This window comes from Schistocerca serialis, chromosome 5, assembly GCF_023864345.2.
Source record: "Schistocerca serialis cubense isolate TAMUIC-IGC-003099 chromosome 5, iqSchSeri2.2, whole genome shotgun sequence".
Classification (NCBI taxonomy): domain Eukaryota; kingdom Metazoa; phylum Arthropoda; class Insecta; order Orthoptera; family Acrididae; genus Schistocerca; species Schistocerca serialis.
In genome coordinates this window covers 388,404,812-388,428,259 of record NC_064642.1, presented here as the reverse complement: position 1 = coordinate 388,428,259, position 23,448 = coordinate 388,404,812, and the positions used below count along the sequence as shown (strand labels likewise).

Here is a 23,448-nt window from a genome sequence, read left to right as displayed (position 1 = left end):
CTTATATCCTCCTTTCAAGACACTGTCCATTCCATTCAACTGCTCTTCCAAGTCCTTTGCTGTCTCTGACAGAATTACAATGTCATAGGCGAACCTCAAAATTTTTATTTCTTCTCCATGGATTTTAATACCTACTCCGAATTTTTCTTTTGTTTCCTTTACTGCTTGCTCAATATACAGATTGAATAACATCAGGGAGAGGTTACAACCCTGTCTCACACCCATCCCAACCACTGCTTCCCTTTCATGTGTCTCGACTCATAACTGCCATCTGGTTTCTGTACAAATTGTAAATAGCCTTTCGCTCCCTGTATTTTACCCCTGCCACCTTTGGCATTTGAAAGAGAGTATTCCAGTCAACATTGTCAAAATCTTTCTCAAAGTCTACAAATGCTAGAAACATAGGTTTGCTTTTCCTTAATCTATTTACTAAGATGAGTTGTAGGGTCAGTACTGCCTCATGTGTTCCAATATTTCTACGGAATCCAAACTGATCTTCCCCGACGTCAGCTTCTATCAGTTTTTCCATTTGTCTGTAAATAATTCGCGTTTAGTATTTTGCAGCCGTGACTTATTAAACTAATAGTTATGTAATTTTCACATCTGTCAACACCTGCTTTCTTTGGGACTGGAATTATTAAAGTCTTGAAGTCTGAGGGTATTTTGCCTGTCTCGTACATCTTGCTCACCGGATGGTAGGGTTATGTCAGGACTGGCCGTCAGTAGTTCCAATGGAATGTTGTCTACTCCCGGGGACTTGTTTCGACTTAGGTCCTTCACTGCTCTGTCAAACTCTTCACGCAGTATCGTATCTCCCATTTCATATTCATCTACATCCTCTTCCATTTCCATAACATTGTCCTCAAGTACATCGCCCTTGCATAGACCCTCTATATACTCCTTCCACCTGTCTGTTTTCCCCAGTTCTAAACTGGGTTTCCATCTGAGCTCTTGATATTCATACAAGTGGTTCTCTTTTCTCCAAAGGTCTCTTTAAGTTTCCTGTAGGCAGTATCTATATTACCCCTAGTGAGATAAGCCTCCACATCCTTACATTTGTCCTCTAGCCATCCCTGCTCAGCCATTTTGCATTTCCTGTCGATCTCAATTTTGAGACGTTTGTATTCCTTTTTGCCTGCTTCATTTACTGCATTTTTATATTTCTCCTTGCATCAATTAAATTCAATATTTCTTCTGTTACCCAAGGATTTCTACTAGCCCTCGTCTTTTTACCTACTTGATCCTCTGCTGCCTCCACTACTTCATCCCTCAAAGCTAACCATTCTTCTTCTACTGTATTTCTTTCCCCCATTCCTGTCAATTGTTCCCTTATGCTCTGCCTGAAACTCTGTACAACCTCTGGTTTAGTCAGTTTATCCAGGTCCCATCTCCTTAAATTCCCACCTTTTTGCAGTTTCTTCAGTTTTAATCTACAGTTCATAACCAATAGATTGTGGTCAGAGTCCACATCTGCCCCTGGAAATGTCTTAAAATTTAAAACCTGGTCCCTAAATCTCTGTGGGAATTTCTGTCTGCTTGTGTCTGTATGTGTGGATGGATATGTGCGTGTGCGAGTGTATACCTGTCCTTTTTTCCCCCTAAGGTAAGTCTTTCCGCTCCCGGGATTGGAATGACTCCTTACCCTCTCCCTTAAAACCCACTTCCTTTCGTCTTCCCCTCTCCTTCCCTCTTTCCTGATGAGGCAACAGTTTGTTGCGAAAGCTTGAATTTTGTGTGTATGTTTGTGTTTGTTTGTGTGTCTATCGACCTGCCAGCGCTTTCGTTCGGTAAGTCACCTCATCTTTGTTTTTATATATAATTTTTCCCATGTGGAATGTTTCCTTCTATTATATTAATGTAAATAATGATACATTTATCCTACAAAAGACATTCACTATATGATTATAATGCTACATCAATACTCATATTACCACTTATTGTGAAATTTATTAAATGAAATGAAAAAATGTCCATCTTGAAATAAATTATGTCAATCTCGAAATGAATAATTAACGCATCAACATGTAACGAAGAGTCTCTGTGGAAGTTTTCCTCTTTTTGTATCACACCAACCCTTGCTGGTTCCAATGTGAACAGATGAAAGAAACAAAACGCAAAATCAACTTGTATAAAACAGTCTTACTACACTTACAAAGTTATACAAAGCAAAAAGAGATATTATTATTGATCAGTACTATTGTGGAAGCAATAGTAATGTAAGTCTACACTAAGTGCAGTAGGACTGATTTATGATTTAATTTATATGCGCATACAGCTAATGATACACCTGAAACTACTTATATAACACGGAAAACCATCAATTTTCGACAAAATAAGATGTCTATTTGATTACCTTACCTGAAACTATTTGTATTGTAAGTGTCTAACCACACCAAAAAGTGATAAGAGGAACCTGTTGTCAAAGAGAGACAGAACCTGTGCTAACTGATACTGATGAATCTAATGTAATGCCATCAAAGGAACATTATACAACAAAAATGCCATCAAAGGAACATTATACTATAAAACCATTCTTGAATAATCTGAGGTGTTTGCAGTTACTGAAAATACACCTTGATACTTATGACATTTATTTGAATGAATGACCGTTCTGAAGATTATTTTATAATAATAAAACTACTCACATTCCATGAAGAGTAACTACAACTCAAATATTTCCTAGTTGAAAAAATAGCTATTGTAATTTTAAAAACATGATTTTCCTGGAAATGTGTTGTGTGTGGAAGGCGTTGCTAGGTCATGTACATGACATTTATATAATAAACGAATACTTCATACATTTTGAAGTGATTTACCTATGCTATTACACATGAATGCTATTAGATGAATTAGCAAAATATCAGAACTGATTTAAATTAGTAAAACATTTGGTTAGCACTTTATCTAATAAACTTTGCCTCCACATACTCAACATAAATCCCCAATACTAGAACAAAACACATATATGATAGTGTTTTGCCATTTATCTGTGCTAGATAATAATATAATCACCTAAAACATTTCAAATTTAATTGTATGGTATTCATAACTGTAAGCCTAAATCATGCACCAATCATCGGAAAATTTATACATTTTCTGTAGTTGTGTTACGACTGAACTCTTAGTAATGGAGCGTGTCATTCAAGAGCAAGGCAAAGGATATGAATGGAACTGAGGAGAAGTGAGATACCTTATGATGACACTTCATATATGTGAGTTTGATTCAGCCTGTGAATTGATGGATTGGAGAAAGGACATGCTTCAGCATTTGTGAAAAATAAATAATCATGAATAATCTATGTCATGATATGTATATATGTTAAAACTCTTCTTTATACAAGATATCTTGTATTACAGGCACTTCGATCATTTTGTATAACGCAACTCCTATTCTAAGGTATGCATACTGAGTCAAAGTCTCACCAATAATTCTTATGTTGTGTGATACTTTGGAAAGGGAGGGGGGTTATGACAATAAGTAAGTATTTTATACTAGGTCATGAAGTTACGTAAATGAAAGAGCTTGTATTCTAACATTATTGGATTGAAAATAAGTCAACCTGAGATGTATCAAGATCAATTAAGATGAAATATAATTAATTTATAAAGATATCAAACAACAAACTAAAAATATGTCAAAGTCAATGTCAACAAAAGTCCAATTTACCACTCAAAAATTCATGGCAGTAATTATAGTGCAGCCAATTGTAAAGTCACAGGAACAAAAACCAATCTGTATTTATAAAACTACAAATGAAAATAATTAAACCTAGTTACGAATACATATTACACATAATTTGATCATGTTGTTGTTGTTGTTGTTGTGGTCTTCAGTCCTGAGACTGGTTTGATGCAGCTCTCAATGCTACCCTAACCTGTGCAAGTTCCTTCATCTCCCAGTACCTACGGCAACCTACATCCTTTTGAATCTGCTTAGTGTCTTCATCTCTTGGTCTCCCCCTACGATTTTTACCCTCCATGCTGCACTCCAATGCTAAATTTGTGATCCCTTGGTGCCTCAGAACATGTCCTACCAACCGGTCCCTTCTTCTCTTCAAGTTGTGCCACAAACTCCTCTTATCCCCAATTCTATTCAATACTTCCTCATTAGTTATGTGATCTACCCATCTAATCTTCAGCATTCTTCTGTAGCACCACATTTCGAAAGCTTCTATTCTCTGCCTGTCCAAACTATTTATTGTCCATGTTTCACTTCCATAGATGGCTACACTCCACACAAATACTTTCAGAAACGACTTCCTGACACTTAAATCTATACTCGATGTTAACAAATTTCTCTTCTTCAGAAACGCTTTCCTTGCCATTGCCAGTCTATATTTTATATCTTCTCTACTTCGACCATCATCAGTTATTTTGCTCCCCAAATAGCAAAACTCCTTTACTACTTTAAGTGTCTCATTTCCTAATCTAATTCCCTCAGCATCACCCGACTTAATTCGACTACATTCCATTATCCTCATTTTGCTTTTGTTGATGTTCATCTTATATCCTCCTTTCAAGACACTGTCCATTCTGTTCAACTGCTCTTCCAAGTCCTTTGCTGTCTCTGACAGAATTACAATGTCATCGGCGAACCTCAAAGTTTTTGTTTCTTCTCCATGGATTTTAATACCTACTCCGAATTTTTCGTTTGTTTCCTTTACTGCTTGCTCAATATACAGATTGAATAACATTGGGGAGAGGTTACAACCCTGCCTCACTCCCTTCCCAACCGCTGCTTCCCTTTCATGCCCCTCGACTCTTATAACTGCCATCTGGTTACTGTACAAATTGTAAATAGCCTATTGCTCCCTGTATTTTACCCCTGCCACATTTATAATTTGAAAGAGAGTATTCCAGTCAACATTGTCAAAAGCTGCCTCTAAGTCTACAAATGCTAGAAACGTAGGTTTGCCTTTCCTTAATCTTTCTTCTCAGATAAGTCGTAAGGTCAGTATTGCCTCACGTGTTCCAATATTTCTACGGAATCCAAACTGATCTTCCCCGAGGTCAGCTTCTACCAGTTTTTCCATTCGTCTGTAAAGAATTCGCGTTAGTATTTTGCAGCTGTAACTTATTAAACTGATAGTTTTCACATTTGTCAACACCTGCTTTCTTTGGGATTGGAATTATTATATTCTTCTTGAAGTCTGAGGGTACTTCGCCTGTTCTCATACATCTTGCTCACCAGATGGTACAGTTTTGTCAGGACTGGCTCTCCCAAGGCCGTCAGTAGTTCTAATGGAATGTTGTCTACTCCTGGGGCCTTCTTTCGGCTCAGGTCTTTCAGTGCTCTGTCAAACTCTTCACGCAGTATCGTATCTCCCATTTCATCTTCATCTACATTCTCTTCCATTTCTATACTATTGTCCTCAAGTACATCGCCCTTGTATAGACCCTCTATATACTCCTTCCGCCTTTCTGCTTTCCCTTCTTTGGTTAGGACTGGGTTTCCATCTGAGCTCCTGATATTCATACAAGTGGTTCTCTTTTCTCCAAAGGTCTCTCTAGTTTTCCTGTAGGCAGTATATATCTTACCCCTAGTGAGATAAGCCTCTACATCCTTACATTTGTCCTCTAACAATCCCTGCTTAGCCATTTTGCACTTCCTGTCGATCTCATTTTTCAAACGTTTGTATTCCTTTTTGCCTGCTTCATTTACTGCGTTTTTATGTTTCCTCCTTTCATCAATTAAATTCAATATTTCTTCTGTTACCCAAGGATTTCTACTAGCCCTTGTCTTTTTACCTACTTGTTCCTCTGCTGCCTTCACTACTTCATCCCTCAGAGCTGCCCATTCTTCTTCTACTGTACTTCTTTCCCCCACTGCTGTCAATTGTTCCCTTATGCTCTCCCTGAAACTCTGCACAACCTCTGGTTTAGTCAGTTTATCCAGGTCCCATCTCCTTAAATTCCCACCTTTTTGCAGTTTTTTCAATTTTAATCTGCAGTTCATAACCAACAGATTGTGGTCAGAGTCCACATCTGCCCATGGAAATGTCTTACAATTTAAAACCTGGTTCCTAAATCTCTGTCTTACCATTATATAATCTATCTGATACCTTTTAGTATCTCCGGGATTCTTCCATGTATGCTCTGTGCAAAATTCTAACAGACGGCTTCCTCTTTCATTTCTTACCCCCAATCCATATTCACCTACTATGTTTCCTTCTCTCCCTTTTCCTACACTCGAATTCCAGTCACCCATGACTATTAAATTTTTGTCTCCCTTCACTATCTGAATAATTTCTTTCATCTCATCATACATTTCATCAATTACTTCGTCATCTGCAGAACTAGTTGGCATATAAACCTGTACTACTGTAGTAGGCGTGGGCTTCATGTCTATTTTGGCCACAATAATGTGTTCACTATGCTGTTTGTAGTGGCTTACCTGCACTCCTATTTTTTTTATTCATTATTAAACCTACTCCTGCATTACCCCTGTTTGATTTTGTATTAATAACCCTGTATTCACCTGACCAAAAGTCTTGTTCCCCCTGCCACCGAACTTCACTAATTCCCACTATATCTAACTTTAACCTATCCATTTCCCTTTTTAAATTTTCTAACCTACCTGTTCGATTAAGGGATCCGACATTCCACGCTCCGATCCGTAGAATGCCAGTTTTCTTTCTCACGATAACAACGTCCTCTTGAGTAGTCCCCGCCCGGAGATCCGAATGTTGGACTATTTTACCTCCAGAATATTTTACCCAAGAGGACGCCATCATCATTTAACCATACAGTAAAGCTGCATGCCCTCGGGAAAAATTACGGCTGTAGGTTCCCCTTGCTTTCAGCTGTTCGCAGTACCAGCACAGCAAGGTCGTTTTGGTTATTGTTACAAGGCCAGATCAGTCAATCATCCAGATTGCTGCCCCTGCAACTACTGAAAAGGCTGCTGCCCCTCTCCAGGAACCACACGTTTGTCTGGCCTCTCAACAGATACCCCTCCGTTGTGGTTGCACCTACGGTACGGCCATCTGTATCGCTGAGGCACGGAAGCCTCCCCACCAGCGGCAAGGTCCATGGTTCATGGGGGAGGGAGGGGGGAGGGGGACTTTGGTCATAACATTGTAATATTTAACACAGTAACTGACTCAAAAACTTTGCAATGATCTGTAAAATCACATTCCATAATCAGTTTTGTAAAAGCACCGAAATCTTAATTCTAAACTCCAGCAAGTGTGATTGAAACAATGTACAATATCATTTTGCTATTGGTGGAAGCTACATAAGGAGCAATGGCAACCGCCTTGGTACCATCAGTCCTATGTCATGTTTCAGGTGCTAAACTCATACCAGTCTCTGTCAGTTTGCAATGCAATAAACAAGCTTGTATTTTGACTGTTTCAGTTAGGTTATCTATTAGATTAACTCCACAAAGACAGTGTGACAAACTTTAAGTTGACCGGAACATCATTTCAGATGGAGAAAATGCAATGAAGCTGAGTTACACAGCTCAATCAAGATCACTGATTATCCCCAAAACTGACAGCTAGTATCTAGTCCTGCATGCTCCATCAGGCAGTGATAGGTCCTTTCCCCCTCCCCACCTGTACCCTGCTATCCCTTCCCCTCGTTACCCACCCACTCCATACTGCTGCTTCCGTATGATGTGACACCAATGCATTCTGACCAGAGTGACCAAAGGCAGCAGTTACGTGTGCCTGAGGTGTGCTTGCTTGTGTGAATGTGTGTGTATATTTTCCTTTCTGAAAAAGGCTCAATGTGTAATAGTATTTTTGTTGTGCCCGTCTGCAACTTGTTGTGTCATCTTTACAGTGAACAGCAACCTATGCTTTCATTATATTGTTGATATTCCAACCTGAACTTTCCTCTGTTTGATAGTAATTCTGTTACAGCCATTACTCCAATCATATTTAGCCATTCTTTACAGAGTTTTTTTGGCTTGTTAAACATGGTGTAGGTGCAATCAACATTCCTGGGAGAGAGAGAGAATGCACAGAAATACTTTTCCTCTTAGGTGGTTTGTATTTTTTAAAAAAAGCTTATATTTCCAGGAGAAAATTAGCTACCAATATCACTGCAGACGAAAAAAAGAAAAGAATACAAAACAGTATATCCTCACTGCGGTTATACAATTACACAACAACATACAAGTAGATTCATAAAACCTCTTAACATTCAATTGTCCAAGAAGAGGACAGTTGATGTAGTTCATGTAAGATACCATGAAAAAACACAAGTAGAAACATAAATTACTGATGAGGCAAAATGTTATGATCACCTGCTAACCAGGGTTTTATTCCACTTTCAGAACACAATATTGCAGTGATTCTTTGTGATATACATCCCACAAGGACTTGGAGGTTCCTGGAGGTATATGGCTAACATCTAACCATCTTTTGTGGCTGCAATTAAACTACTTAACTTGTGGGGAAGAAGAAAAGTAGAGGAGCAGATAAGGGGACAAGACCACTGGCTACGATGGCAAAGAGCAGAGCACAATGAGGGAAATCGCCACATAGTGGAAAGATTAATGTGCAGCAACATGAACCCTACATATTTTGGTATTACAAAAGTATAAATACAAATTCACCAAATATAGCAGGGTAGTTTCCACACACACAACACCATAATATAAGAAGTGCGATGTCCATGTAACCGATACAGGAACAGTGACTGTAGTAGTGCTCCGAGTGGCCTGGCAGTGAAATATGACTACAAGATGATATTTTTCACCAAGAAAGGTTAAGCTTTCATTGGTCGTAGAAAGTTTTTTGCTTTTTTCCTTCGAGTGTGTGGCTACACAGGATCCTAAGAGCATAGCTGAAATTGCAGCAGCTGAATATTTCTAAAAGCACAATTGTAGATTTCACTGATGGGAACCGAAAATTTTGTGCATTACCTGGTTGAATACATGTTCTGTCGAGCACTTCGACTTTTCCACCGAAAATCCGATTACGTATGACATTGCTCAAGAACTTTACCTTGCATTTTCTTTGAAGGATAATCACTTTTTGCCATCAATATTGCATACTTTGGAATGAATGAAAGAAATAAAATAAATATGAAAAACTAACATTGAATCCTGGTCTTTTTTAGTCTGTGTTACCCTTTATATTTTTTACCAGTAAAATTTTAAATGATGCCATAAATGGCTGGTCTTCTGGGATTGAAATATTTCTAAATGGCTGGTCCTCAAAGCATTAGGGTTTCAAAGAGTCAAATGCTCCATGATTTAAGAACTTCATCGCTCATTCTCACACGTAACATGATTCATCTTGTGTAAAAGAAAATTTATTTTGAAAGTAATGCTTTTCAAACTATCATTTGCAAATATTTTCCCACAGCCTGTTACAAATGTAAACAGTTGTGACTTCACGCTCATTGAAACCAGTTTGTTGTTACAAATTACTGCATAGTCTTCGTCCTAAAGCCTTTGCACTGTATTTTGTTGTTATAAATAGCACATTTTCTTTGCAACTTAAGCTTTATTTTGGTGTTTTTATCTCATTTATATTGTATTGCTGCAGTATTATTCTGCAGTAGTGGGCTAAAGTGATATTCTTAGAGCATCAGTTCTTATCAGTCAAACTTACAGAAATTTAGCTGAAAATTAAAATAATGAAAAATTCCCAGAATCCTAAAAAATTCCCAGGTATTTCCTGGATGAAAAAATTCCCGTTTTTTTTTTTTTTTTTTTTTTTTTTTTTTTTTTTTTTTTTTTTTCCCCCGAATTCCTCAGTTCTCCCGGAGCATATACACCCTAGTTCAGCATGTGAGCCATCACTCTGGAATCCAACTTTGTCTTCTACTTGTGTCTTGCGATATCCTTTGACCCTATATGTGAAGCATCAAACACTGACAACATATTAACAAAAAAATCATACTATGTCACAGTAATGGCCAGATGTGATAACACCCTTCCTTAGATCGTGACAATTATCACATCTGGCCATTACTGTGACATAGTATGACTTTTTTCTGTTAATAATGTCTCGTCAGTGTCTGATGCTTCACATATAGGCGTCAAAGGATACTCGCAAGACACAAGTAGGAGACAAGTTGGATTCAGAGTGATGCTACACACATGCTGAACTAGGGTGTATATGCTCCGGCTGCAGAACAATGACGGACATTCGGGGGAAAAAAAAAAAAAAAAAAAAAAAAAAAAAACAGAGAGAAAGAGAAAGAGAGAGAGAGAGAGAGAGAGAGAATGTGGATCTCATGGAAAAAGGATGCAACACACAATGGACAACTGCTTATCCCCCATTCCAGTACATCCGGCCAAGTCCCTGAAGTACTAAAAGTGAGGGCATATAACATGTGGAAAGTAGAGTGGAAAGAAAAAAGATGAGACAAGGGTACCAGAACTATAAACTACTATCTGCCCCCCCCCCCCCTCCCCCCACATACACACACTTTCCATAAAAACATACAAGATTTTTGTTTACAGGCTGGGCAGGAGGTACGATATCAAATACGTTAAACAAAGATTTCCCTTCAATCACACAAACTTCTCCAGTCAATTCCATAGGACAGGCAACAGACATTACTCAAATTGTCTGTGCAATTCAATATCAGAAGGTAATTTCAATCAACTATTTTTCTCTTGTGAACAATTATGTGATAACTAAGTCAGTTTGTACAAATGGAATAAGCAAGTTGAAACAGAAATTTCAAAATATGATTACTATGATCCTTGCTTCTAAAAATACAAGAGCTTACAGAATCATCATAGGGTCCTTATGAGTTTGTAATCTGAATACATATTTTAGTGTATTCCTATGGAAAAATCAATACATCCCATAAACTGTCAGATTATACAGATATATGTATCTACTGCTTATCTTCATGTTATGGAATCTGTTGCACAGCCAGAATTTTATGTTGCAATTTCACTTCATAACACATTAGTGTATTTGTGTTAATCTTTACCCACTTTTTTACCTCAACACTCCAAAAGAATAATATTTGTTGTCACATCTTTTGCGAGCTACTATGTGCTTTGTATGTCCTTTCACAAACATGTGTTAATCATCAGAGTAGCAAGGTACTGGATGCATGGTAAATACAGCAAACACCAATTGAAAAAAAAGAAATGAAACTTTATCTCAACATAATATTCAGTGTATGTACAGGGCACTTGAAAATGAATACAGCAATCACAAATGGCTTTAAGTAGTTAGTGTGCAGTGATACAATCATAAGAATTACAGAGAATGTAAAACAAAGTTCAAAATTTCAATCACTATGTAAGTGCAGTGAACTGGGACCTGGTGCATGCATGGTGACGCATGAATAAAAAGTTCTGTGACTTAAGTGGAACTGGTGAATCGCATACTGAAGGCATTCTGCATCGTAGAATTAAACAACTGTTGTTCTGTCATACCAGTGAAGAGAAGATTTTGTCAGAAACTTGATCAAGTACATCCAAAAGCTAATGATACACACAGATGGCATCTCCAGTTTCAAAAAACAGGGTGTTTGTACAAAGCAAAATGCACTGGTTGATCACATTTATCAGAGCAAAATGTTACAAAATTCATCTTTAGTTTGAATGCAGTTCAAGGAAACTGACACACAAAGCAAATAGGGAACTACAAATGCTACAAACAATAGTTTGCTATATTCTCAAAACGAGGCTGAAAATGAAACCATATGTATTTCACATTTTACAGAAACTGAAACAGGAAGATTATGTCAACTGTACAAATTGTACGATAGCAATGCTGGAAGCCTATGAGGAAGAAATTCTTGTTATGTAGTAACCTTCCACATAAGTGAGAAGGTTAACTGGGACAACATTTGAATACTAGATATAGAAAAGTCTTTGTGTATAACTGAACATCAGCATGACACACTATTAGTTCATACGTTTCATAGATGCCAACATAAAAATTGCACAGTCCATTTTTGTTCGTTGTGCTAAGTGTTTCAGCAAATATTTACCTGGCATGCTTGAGCAATGACTGATACCACAGCTTGATACAGGTTCCAAGGAAAGACAGAGAACCTCCATAATGGGGTACAGAGGTCTGCACATTGTTTAAATCAATATTTTCCAAATCACTGGATCAGTTGTACTGGACATGATGATCCTGGGTTTCCCTCTTGGCCGTCCAGGTGTGCAGATCTGACACCCACAGATTTCTTTTTATGGGGCTATGTGAAAGACCTAGTATATGTGCCTTCAATGCCAAAAACAATTCCAGAACTCAAAATGCGCACTTCTAACATGCTTGTGTTGCTGATTCCACAAGTTCTACAGAACATACAGTGGGAAACAAGTTACTGCTTAAATGTTGTGTATGTGGCCAAGGGGGCTCATATAGAACATCTATTAGGTAGTATGAAGGAAAGAAAGAAAGAAAGAAGTAAGCAGAATTCTGCACCCAAACAACAAAAAGGTTAAGGACAAGTCCGAAAAACGATGGAAGAATACAGTCTCTCTCCCTTTTATAAAGAAAGTAACGGATCAGATTGGAAAGATTTTAAGTAAACATGATATTAGACCTGTTTTTAGACCAACGAAGAAAATTTGTCATGTTCTTCGGTCTGTAAAAGATAAACGCGCTCCTCTATCAGCCAGTGGCGTATATAAAATTCCGTGTACATGTGGTAAAGTTTATGTTGGAACAACAAAAAGAAGCGTAAATACACGGTTAAAAGAACACAGAAGTCTTTGCCGATTAGGAAAAACAGATAAATCGGCTGTAGCAGAACACGCTTTTCAGCCAGGAAATCATCAAGTGAAGTTTTCAGAAACAAAAATTTTATCTACGACGACGAACTATTACCCACGGCTTTGCAGAGAAGCAATTGAAATATACAAACATAGGGATAATTTTAATTGGAAAGAAGAGACCATGAAACTTAGTGATATTTGGACAGTAGCATTACAGAATTGCTAGACAGTTTTATCCGTGACAAGATTACGATCGATAGTTAAGTTTTATCTCTGACAAAGGTTATCTCTGCATATCACGTGTAACTCTGGTCACGCCCACTTTCTACGATACATAAGTCGCTCTCAGACGTCCGACCCGTCAGTCGGCAAGACTCACCGGTGGAGAAACACCCCTCTGAAGATGTCCAGCGAAGCACTGGACGAAACGTTAGGAGCTGAAGAGTTTCGTGGACCACGACCTTACATCCCGCAAGGTTTACCAGAAGATATCTATTAGGTAGGTTTAAGAAAACCGAACTTTTTAAATATTCTCTATAATTCTAATTGATGTATCACTATAACTTAAATAGTTATAGCCGTTTATAATCGCTATATCTATTTTGAACTGCTCTTTATTATATTTATTGCTCTAGCTTTCAGGCATGTAACATATATAAATTTTCAAACAAAAAATTAAATACAATCTTACCAATTGCACCACAACCAATAGCAGCTAATCCTCCAAATTTGAGCCCAGCAATAAGACCCACTGGTCCACCTAAACAAGTCCCAATCAATGCTCCTGCAACTGGATACATAGCTGCTTTATAGCGAGCTGCTCTTGCCAAGAACTTTGTTCCTTCTTTAACATTTTTGTCTGTAGTTTCAACATTCTTCTCAACTTCTTCCACATCTTCTCCCTGTTCCTAAAGAAAAACAATTATGATTTACTATATTATGGCTCAGCTTATCACAAAAAAGTGTTTTAAGTAATTACAAAATCAAGACAGCAGCAAATTTCAGCATCTGAAAGCATCCTCCTTACAGTTGCTTTCAGTCTCCAAAAAAGTGATTAGGAATTACTGGGTAAGAAAATGCAGTCAGCTAAGCATAATTTTCATTCAAAAGGTATACACAAGGCTGCAATGAAAAAAGACTGCAGAGAGACCTGACAATGCTGCCCCCTGCTGGGAACACCAGTACCACTAAATGAACACGATTATCTGAAATACTTACACAGACTTCACCATGTACTTTTCCTTTCAGTTTTCACAAAACTCAAGCTTATTTAAATCCACCTGTGATACAGAAAAGCTGCCAGTAACAACATTTTAAGATCAACTGATCCATATATAGTGCATTCACAACAAGACTGAACAAAGTTTCTGAAGACTGGTTTGTTAAATAAATATCCTCCTCAGTTTAGCAGACAAATATTTCAAAAAATTTATTTGTCCTTTTAAAGATTACTGAGACAGGCAACCACAGATCAGGAATCTTGATCATTCTTAACATAATATCTCACAGTTATTAGAGCAGTTTTCAGAGCTGTGGCCGTATTTTCAGCCATTTGCACAACCCCTCTGTTAACTGCTGGTAGTCAATAAGATTCATTCTCTTTCTGAGCAGCTAGCCATGAGTTACTGCTACATGGCAAGACTCCCTCTTCCATAAGCTGTGCAATTTGTGGTAAGAGCCTATGGGACCAAACTGCTAAGGTCATCAGTCCCTAAGCTTACACACTACTTAATCTCACTTATCCTAAGGACAACACACACGCCCATGCCCGAGGGAGGACTCGAACCTCCGAACAGAGGAGCAGTGCGAACCGTGACAAGACGCTTCAGACCACACGGCTAACCCACATGGCCAAGCTGTGCAGTTGGTGTACCTCGCAACAATGCGGTTTCATTCATAGAGCAACTGAATTATTCATTAACTGTCAGTCTTATTTTCTTGTAGCAGTATTGCTGTGAATTTGTATCTATATATGCGTTAATGTGATATCCAAATAAATATGTCACGTGACAGGTATAATGTGATGTGCTTCACATGCAAGCTCGAGATTATTTACTAGGTTTATAATATTTTCAAACATGAATCCGAGAATTGGACTCTATCGTTAACAATCTGAAGACACAAGTATGGGCTGCAGGAGCGTGGTGTTGGTAAGAGAACTGTACAGTGCACTATAAACGAAAGGGTCACAGCTGTATAAAGGTCAGGACAAACTTATTTTGTGTCACATGGAAAACATCCAAATTGCAACAAATCTGTAACGCACATGGATGGTATTGACAAGGATGTTTTAAGGTACTTCGTGTTTGCAATGTATATAAAGAGTGACTATCTGATGTAAAAAAAAAACTTGTTACAATTATGCTACAGGAAAGTGTCATCAAAGGTACCACTTTGTAAATGCAAAGGCTTTTATAAGACATTAGTTTAAATATGTTAAAAGTAATGATGGAAGAAAGTTTTTAATGGAAAGAAGTGACACAGCTGCAGCACGAGCCACATTCCTGAGAAACATGGACAAAACATGAGAAGAAGGTAGTTCAACAGTACATTACTGTAATTGAACATGGGTGAATCAGATTCATTCCAAGAAAACCTGCTGAAAACAAGCAATGGTAGATTCTGCACGTTGGCTCCTCTTCTGGGTTTATTCCTGGGAGCAAGGTCTTATTTAGGTGTACAAAGAACAGCAGTGATTAACATTTGGAAATGAATGGTGTCAATTTCAGGAAGTGCTTCACTGAACAGTTCTTGCTGTACCTTGCTCCAAAATCATTGTAATGGACAATGAGTGTCATTATTCACTTGCTAAAGAGAAAACACCAAATATAAACACCAGGGAAGCCTCAAAAATAAAAATATTATGCACAGTATAAACCAAATGCATGCTAATCTCCTGCAGCTCATTAATTTGTAGAAGTCATGTCACAAAACGTGGAAACCTGACTTATGTGAATGCGGACACAAAGTTTTACATTTAGCCCCACACCACTGTCAATATAATCTTTTGGGCACAGATTATAAGCTACATGGCAGGAAAGAATAAAACATTCAAGATAGCAGATACTGAAGCACTTATGCATGAAGTAATAGACCCTTCAACAAGGGCAGACTGTGCGTGGCACACTGAAAACCTTCAGGTGGTGGTGGTGGTTGTTGGGGTATTTAAGGGGGACTAAACGGCTAAGGTCATCAGTCCCCCATTCAAAAAAAAAAGGGCGAGACAGAAATGCACGAAACAGGTAAAACCCCAAGGGGAAGGAGACTCCCCCCCAGGCCCTAAAAGAACACAAACGCGGTAACGAACACTACAGACATGAAGACACCAGACAAAAGGAAAAAGAATAAAAGAAGATGACCGGAGACTGGTTGACTGACCACGGCAACAAAAAAGGGAAAGAGTCAACCAACCGACCACACACTAAAATCTGCAACCAAATATGAGACACTCGAGGACAAAAGACACACAAAGGGAAAGGAGCAGGACCTCCCTAAATGGAACAATAAAAAGGACTACCACGGATAAAATTTAAAACGTCTTCAGCCACGGAGGCATTGTCGCTTAAAACCAAAGGCAAAGTGCCCGGGAGATTAAAAGAGAGAAGAACACTCTGATAGGGAGGTGAAGATGGTTAATTTACACCATAGTCTTTTGCAACAGTCCATGTTACCAGTAATTCTTTTTTATGCACAGCTTAACACAACCACAAAAAACTCATTAAAGAATTATACATTTAAAGAAAATGTATTTTGGAATATAAGGAGTTGTCCAGCAAATGTAACGATTTAAATTTAGTTAATTGCATTGTGCATTACATTTTTCTTACAATACAATCCAAATTGCACTAAAATGACAAATATTTTAACCAGTATCAATAACCTTGTCATTAGACAATTGTCTTTTATGAAAAATTATACTTCACGTCTTCACCAATCAATGTCATCTGTTCTTGTCTTATAATGTAACATGGACTATTGCTCTGGGACAGCAGACGCAACATTGTCAGTACATCTCTCATGTAGATGATGGACTGAAATCACTGTTAAAAACTGTTATTCTCCTCTTAGAGTTGAATATATATAATCTGATGTACTGAAGGCAAATGAAGCAGACTGTCATCTGAAGCAACACAGTTTCTCAATGTAACTTTGTTTGACCATTATCTACCACCATACTTCCACAAACTTCATTCTCTCCATGCTCTGTCTCTGCACAGAAATGCCTCTCTACATGATGTGTACTATACGAACAATTGGACCCTACTAGAGCATGCAAAGCTATTACGTTTCAGTCTTCAGAGCTTCCAAACAGCTCACTATTATTTTCCACCGTGGAACTTTGTCACTGTTCTGGTGCTGGTTTCATTCTCTGGTAGTATGTTCCATTAAGCCTGTGGTTGTGGGGGGGGGGGGGGGGGGGGGGGTGCAGGGGAGCATGTGCATGTTGGGTCTTTTTCTTTGGCTTTCCTGAAGTCAAAATGACACTTAATAACTCACAATTACCGAACTCTTAAAGGTCAGTTCATTAATCTTAACAAAGAAATATTTCAATACAGTTGAATTCACTGACACAAAACACCTGGAGTCAATGGCGTTGAAAATGACATGACATCAGTGAAAACATGACAAACGAAAATTTATGCCAAATTGGGACGCGAATCCATACTCCCAGTTTATTGGGAACAGTAATAGTTGTTGTTTCCCTAAATTATTTCCAAACTCTACAAGAGGGAAAGACTGGTCTTTAAAGTCCCACTGATGATGAGGTCAGTAGAGAAGAAGCACAAGGTCAGACTGCGGAAGGACAGAGGAAACTGACAGGGTCCTGAGCCACCCTAGCATCTGGTGTGATTCAGAGAAATCTGCTGAACTATAGAATCTGAGGTTCCTTCACCTGGGAAAAGAAATTTAAAAAAACTTGGGAATATAAAAATATTTAGGACTTCAGTAAAAAATGTACTTATGGTAATGAGACAATGGTGACACAATAGAAATTTATGCATAGGAAAAGAAGAAGATACAACATATACTGAAAAATATAATACAACATATTGCCACAATGATTGTGTCCTCATTGTCCAAAGAGACTTGTTAGAGCTTGTATTAGCCTTATGACCCTCTCAAGATCTTATGTTTGAAATATATGGAGCTTCTCATTGCACCCATTTGGTGTCAGATAATAGAGATGTCAACTTGGATGATAAATCAGAAATCCTAAAATTTCTGAGTTACCAACATATGATCCTCCCTGTACACAGCACTCACACTGCCCTGCCTTAGCTGGTCACATGGTGTTTCTGGCTGACACTATTAAACAACTGAGCATAAAAGCTTGAAAGTGACTCTCCAGTACTGTTAATTTTCTTTGATATAATTGATGTTTTTGAGCACTAGGTTGCAGAAACATATTCATTGGGAGCCTTAAAGCCAGCAACCATATAGTGATCAGAGTGTCTTGGAACCGACCCACCTATGTCTCACGGTCATGTTTTAAATTTGTTCTTTGACTGATGATGACTTGTGTGTCATACCAATTAGCATACCACTGCCTTTACATGACTCTGCATCCTCCTGTACATGGTTCCACAGCAATATCCAGTGGTCTGTCTGCTTGCAGCCAAGCAGCTTCCATTTGCAACCATTTCCGTATGACACTATCTTGCAACATAGTATAACCTGAACTGCATTACCACACTTTCTAGCTTCTCTGAAAGGCACATAACACCATTCTTTCTAATCACAATCTCTCAGATGCAACCCATGCACACGACTGTCGTCAGTGGCTGCTGTGTCAACAGTCTCAGAAAATCATACCCAAACAAATCACTCCTCATGCCTTCCTGCCTCTCTTCCACAGTTATTAGGTCAGCAGCAAGATGTGGTGGCAACACTGATTGCAAACTGAGGGGAGTGGTAGAAAGAGAAGAAGCAGTAAAAATTGAGGGAGTAGGGAAGTGGTGAACGTTCCCAGTTGGCACAGCCAGCGACAATGCATGACATCTTACTAAACAAACCACTTCATCTACTGAGACAAAAATGAGATTTTTCCAGAGTTTTTTTTTAATTTCCCTGATATTTCCCCAACACGTTTGAAATTCCCTGATTTCCAGAACTAGTGGTAACCCTGACCACACACCTACAGCAGACTGATGCATAGAGCACAGAATCATGTAACAGAAAACATTAACACTAGCTTTTGAGCACTAGTTCTTCTCTAGCTTAAGTACGGACATTTACATACATAAACGCTGACACAGGTATCCAAATGTACAGTCCTGTGGGCGCAGCAAGACTTTTTTAAAGGAATAAATGTAGTATGTAAAGTAAAATCTTTTACAAATTCGCTACAACATCATAAATAACATGTGTTGTTTCCCTTCTAGACGCAAGCGTGAATAAATTCTTGGGTGAACCAATATTGAACAAGCAACAAAATACCGAATACATCTGTCATTGTCAGAATAGGAGAAAGTGATCATAAGCAGATAATCGATTGAACAGCTATAAAAATTTTAAAAACTTTACATAAAACTTTTTGACACTTTCAGTTTTTTCAATATATTGTCTCAATCACATTTAACATTAGAAAATTATTCACAAAGGGATGATCAGTTTTGGTAGCTTAACTACCTTTTTCAGATTGTAAATAGTATTAAAAAGGCACTCACAGTTTACAAGACGTTGCATAATCCATAACACTTACTTTAAATCACCAGGTGAAATGTGCAATGTACGGCCGCACATTAACTATGACACAATTGAAACAAAATGCCAGTACAACACCGTAATTTTGTTTGTAAAACACACACACACACACACACACACACACACACACACACACACACACAGAGAGAGAGAGAGAGAGAGAGAGAGAGAGAGAGACACACACACACACACACACACACACACACAGAGAGAGAGAGAGAGAGAGAGAGAGAGAGAGAGAGAGATACACACACATTTAAGCAGCCATGTAATTATTTTCATTGATTAATTTGTCCAAACAGCAATGATATATGTAAAATGGGTGACACATGATCCCCACCTACCCAATGTATATACGAGGTCTACTCAAAAAATTCCAGAACTTTGGCCACAAAATTTTTCTACGCTTACCTTTTAGCTATTGTGCATGGTCTCCTTTGAAATACTCTTCTCCAAAAAATTGATACACTACTCCCAACACCTTTTGTACTTTCGGAAGCAGTCATGGTACACCTCTTGCTGGATTGCATGAAACGCCTTCTGCAAATTTTCTTTTATCTCAGTTATTGTTGCAAATCTTTGTCCTTTCAATGGGGTTTCTGAATTTGGAGGTAGAAAAAAGCCCACAGGGGACAGGTCTGTAGAGTATAGAGGATGAGGCAGCACAGTGATTTCATTTTTGAGCAAGTCACACACATCAACAGTTTGAACACTATGTACTCATATCTCTCAAAAGAAAAATCACACAATACCCGTAAAATAATAGACATAACACAGTCAGTAAGAACCAACAATAACAAACATAGTTGAACCAACATTTGTTTGGCAGTCACTTAATAGTGTTGGTTTACACTATTCTTTCCTGCAGTATACCCTTCTTTCAAGAGGCCTACTTTTTTCGGAGGCTATTTCTGAAATCAGTTAAGGTATTTTAAATCTGTCTTGTGACCAAGGAAATGTGTATTTTTGTCACCAGATGTGTTTCATTTTACTGAAATAAAATAACAACACTGGTTTTAATGAAACACATGTACCATTTGGCTTGCTTCTCCATCTAAAAACAGTTCTTTACAAAAGATTTTGATGTTAGTACTTAATATATTTACTTACACAGGGGAGAAATACAGAAGTCCATAAATTTTTGTCAACTTATGTCTTCACTTACCCTTAAGATCACAAAATTATCTGGGAATTTCACTTTGGGAAAATTGTGGCAACACTGGTGGCTGCCTTTCCCTTATGTGCTGCTCCATCCAGCAATTTGCGTCATTGTTAAATAAATTTAGTTTGTTTTCACAGGGTTTTTCCTATCCAATTAAAATTGGGGTTAATAAGTAACTGCACAATGCAAGATAACCTACCAGTACTGTAATAAATCTGAATTCGGTCCATTCACATTGCTTATTCAAAGATTTTTATTGTCATTTGCCTTTCAGATATGTTGCAAATATATGGATGATTTAGCTGGTATAACTCGTTAACAAGCTGCAAAGTTAGTCCGTCAAATAGCTGTACACGTGCAGGACTAGGCAATGTTAAGGGGAGAACAATTTTTCCTGTGACACTGGCTGTGACAATATGGATCTCACGTTAGAGGAATGGCATAAAGATTGATATAGGCCTATGCCTGGATGTTGTTCAGTTAAGGTGATGAACTCATATTCTGAAGGATTTATGGAGAAAAAAGCAAAAGTTTGGTCTAATTTTCAAGTGTAACTTGTGAAACTCATAACCACAGCAGAGGAGATAGTGTGTTTGCGGCCGAGATAATATTGTATCATAAAAAGCATGAACATTTGTTGTGCCTTAACTGAGTTTGTAGTTTCGTAGCTGTCTGTAGTGACACTAGAAATATTGTTAAGGCTGTGGTGATGCTGACTGTGTAAAGTGTTCCAAGTCCTTATCAAAATGCATACATTTATCTTGTAAGTGAACATTCTGAGGAGGGAAATGTTTTATTTAGGAAGAATGGCAATGGTTGAGGTGCAACAACTGTTTATTGTCGTTGAACGTAGTAAGTACTCAAGTGTGCTGTTGTCTTTAGTGAGTGGGAGTCAGCATTAAAGATTTTGTGAAAGACCAGGTGAATTTGTGAAGTGAAAATAAATTCAGGTGTCCTAGGAAATGTCTTCAATATACTGAAAGCACATGAGATGTGATACTGTCTGACATTAAGAAACAGGCTAGCATGAGAAGGAGCTTTTTGCTTCCTGTGGCACTATCTTATGATCTTTCTGTTTGTCTGTCCCTGAGTGACTTAACAATTATTTGAGGGTATGACACTGAATAAGGTACAGGGGGGGGGGGGGGGGGGGGGGGTTAGAGGCACCTGCAGAGCAGTAAGTTTTTATTTCAAATAACACAAAATTGTTAATTTTCTTCGACATAATTGATGTTTTTGAGCACTAGGTTGCAGAAACATATTTAGTGGGAGCCTTAAAGCCAGCAACCTTACAGTGATTAGAAAGAATGGTGTTGTGTGTCTTTCAGAGAAGTTAGAAAGTGTGGTAAGGCAGTTCAGCTTATACTACCTGACAAGATAGTCTCATACAGAAGTGGTTGCAAATGAAAGCTGCTTGGCTACAAGCAGACGGACCACTGGATGTTGCTGTGGAACCATGTACAGGAAAATGCAGAGCCACGCAAAGGCAGTGATATATTAATTGGTGACACACAAGTCATCATCAGACAAAGAAAAAATATCCAAAGAGCAAATTTAAAACAAGACCGTGAGACATAGGTGGGTCGGTTCCAAGATACTAAATGGTGCTCGACATACAATACTGGAGAGTCAGTTTGATGCTGATATGCTCAGTTGTTTAATGGTGTCAGCCAGAAATGCCATGTGATCAGCTGAGGCAGGGCAGTGTGAGCACTAGTTTATAGAAGCTTTAGCAAGTCTGTTTGGACAATGAGGACACAATCATTGTGGCAATATGTTGTCATAGATTTTCCAGTATATGTTGAATCTTCTTCTTTTCCTATACATAAATTTCTACTGTGTCACCATTGCCTCATTACCATAAGTACATTTTTTACTGAAGTCCTAAATATTTTTGTAATCCCAAGTTTTTTTAAATTTCTTTTCCCAGGTGAAGGAACCTCAGATTCTACAATTCAGCAGATTTCTCTGAATCACACCAGATGCTAGGGTGGGTCAGGACCCTGTCAATTTCCTCTGTCCTTCCGCAGTCTGACCTTGTGCTTCTTCTCTGCTGACCTCATCATCAGTGGGACTTTAAAAACCAGTCTTTCCCCCTTGTAGAGTTTGGAAGTAATTTAGGGAAACAACAACTATTACTGTTCCCAATAAACTGGGAGTATGGATTCATGTCCCAATTTGGCATAAATTTTCGTTTGTCATGTCTTTACTGACGTCATGTCATGTTATTACACCTGAAATGATTTCAACGCCGTTCACTCCAGGTGTTTTGCTTCAGTGAATTCAACTGTACTGAAATATTTCTTTGTTAAGATTAGTCAACTGATCTTTAAGAGTTTGGTGATTGTGAGTTATTAACTGTCTTTTTTTGCAGCTATTGGAAACATTAAAGCAAATTTAATATGTCATTTTGACTTCAGGAAAGCCAAAGAAAAAGACCAAATGTGCACATGCTCCCCTGCAACCACTAACACACACACACACACACACACACACACACACACACACAGGCTTAATGGAACATACTACCAGAGAATGAAACCAACACCAGAACAGTGACAAAGCTCCACAGCGGAAAATATTAGAGGACTGCTTGGACCTTTGCTGCTTCAGACAACAATCTGGTTCATTTGCCTTCAGTCCATCATATTATATATTTAAATTTAAGAGAAGAGTAACAGTTTAGGCACTGATTTCAGTCCATCATCTACATGAGAGATGTGCTGACAATGTTGTGTCTGCTGTTGCAGAGCAATAGTCCGTGTTACATCATAAGGCAAGAACAGCTGACACTGCTTTGCTTTAATCATCATCTTTAGATGCAATATTGTGCCACTGCAACATTCTGACATATATATACTGCATGGTAAAATAATTAAAGATTCAGTTTGAAGTGAAATATGTTTTAGTGGCAACTTAAATG

The 23,448-nt window shown here is 38.1% G+C and overlaps 1 protein-coding gene across 1 annotated transcript in view; it reads right to left on the bottom strand.

Moving 5' to 3' along the window:
* The window catches only part of LOC126480814 (syntaxin-17), a 38,596-nt gene that overhangs the window by 5,422 nt on the left and 9,726 nt on the right, over nt 1–23,448 (bottom strand). The window contains exon 4 of the mRNA XM_050104143.1: nt 13,350–13,566. Within this exon, the coding sequence (XP_049960100.1) occupies nt 13,350–13,566 (217 nt within the window). The remainder of the gene's footprint in view (nt 1–13,349; nt 13,567–23,448) is intronic.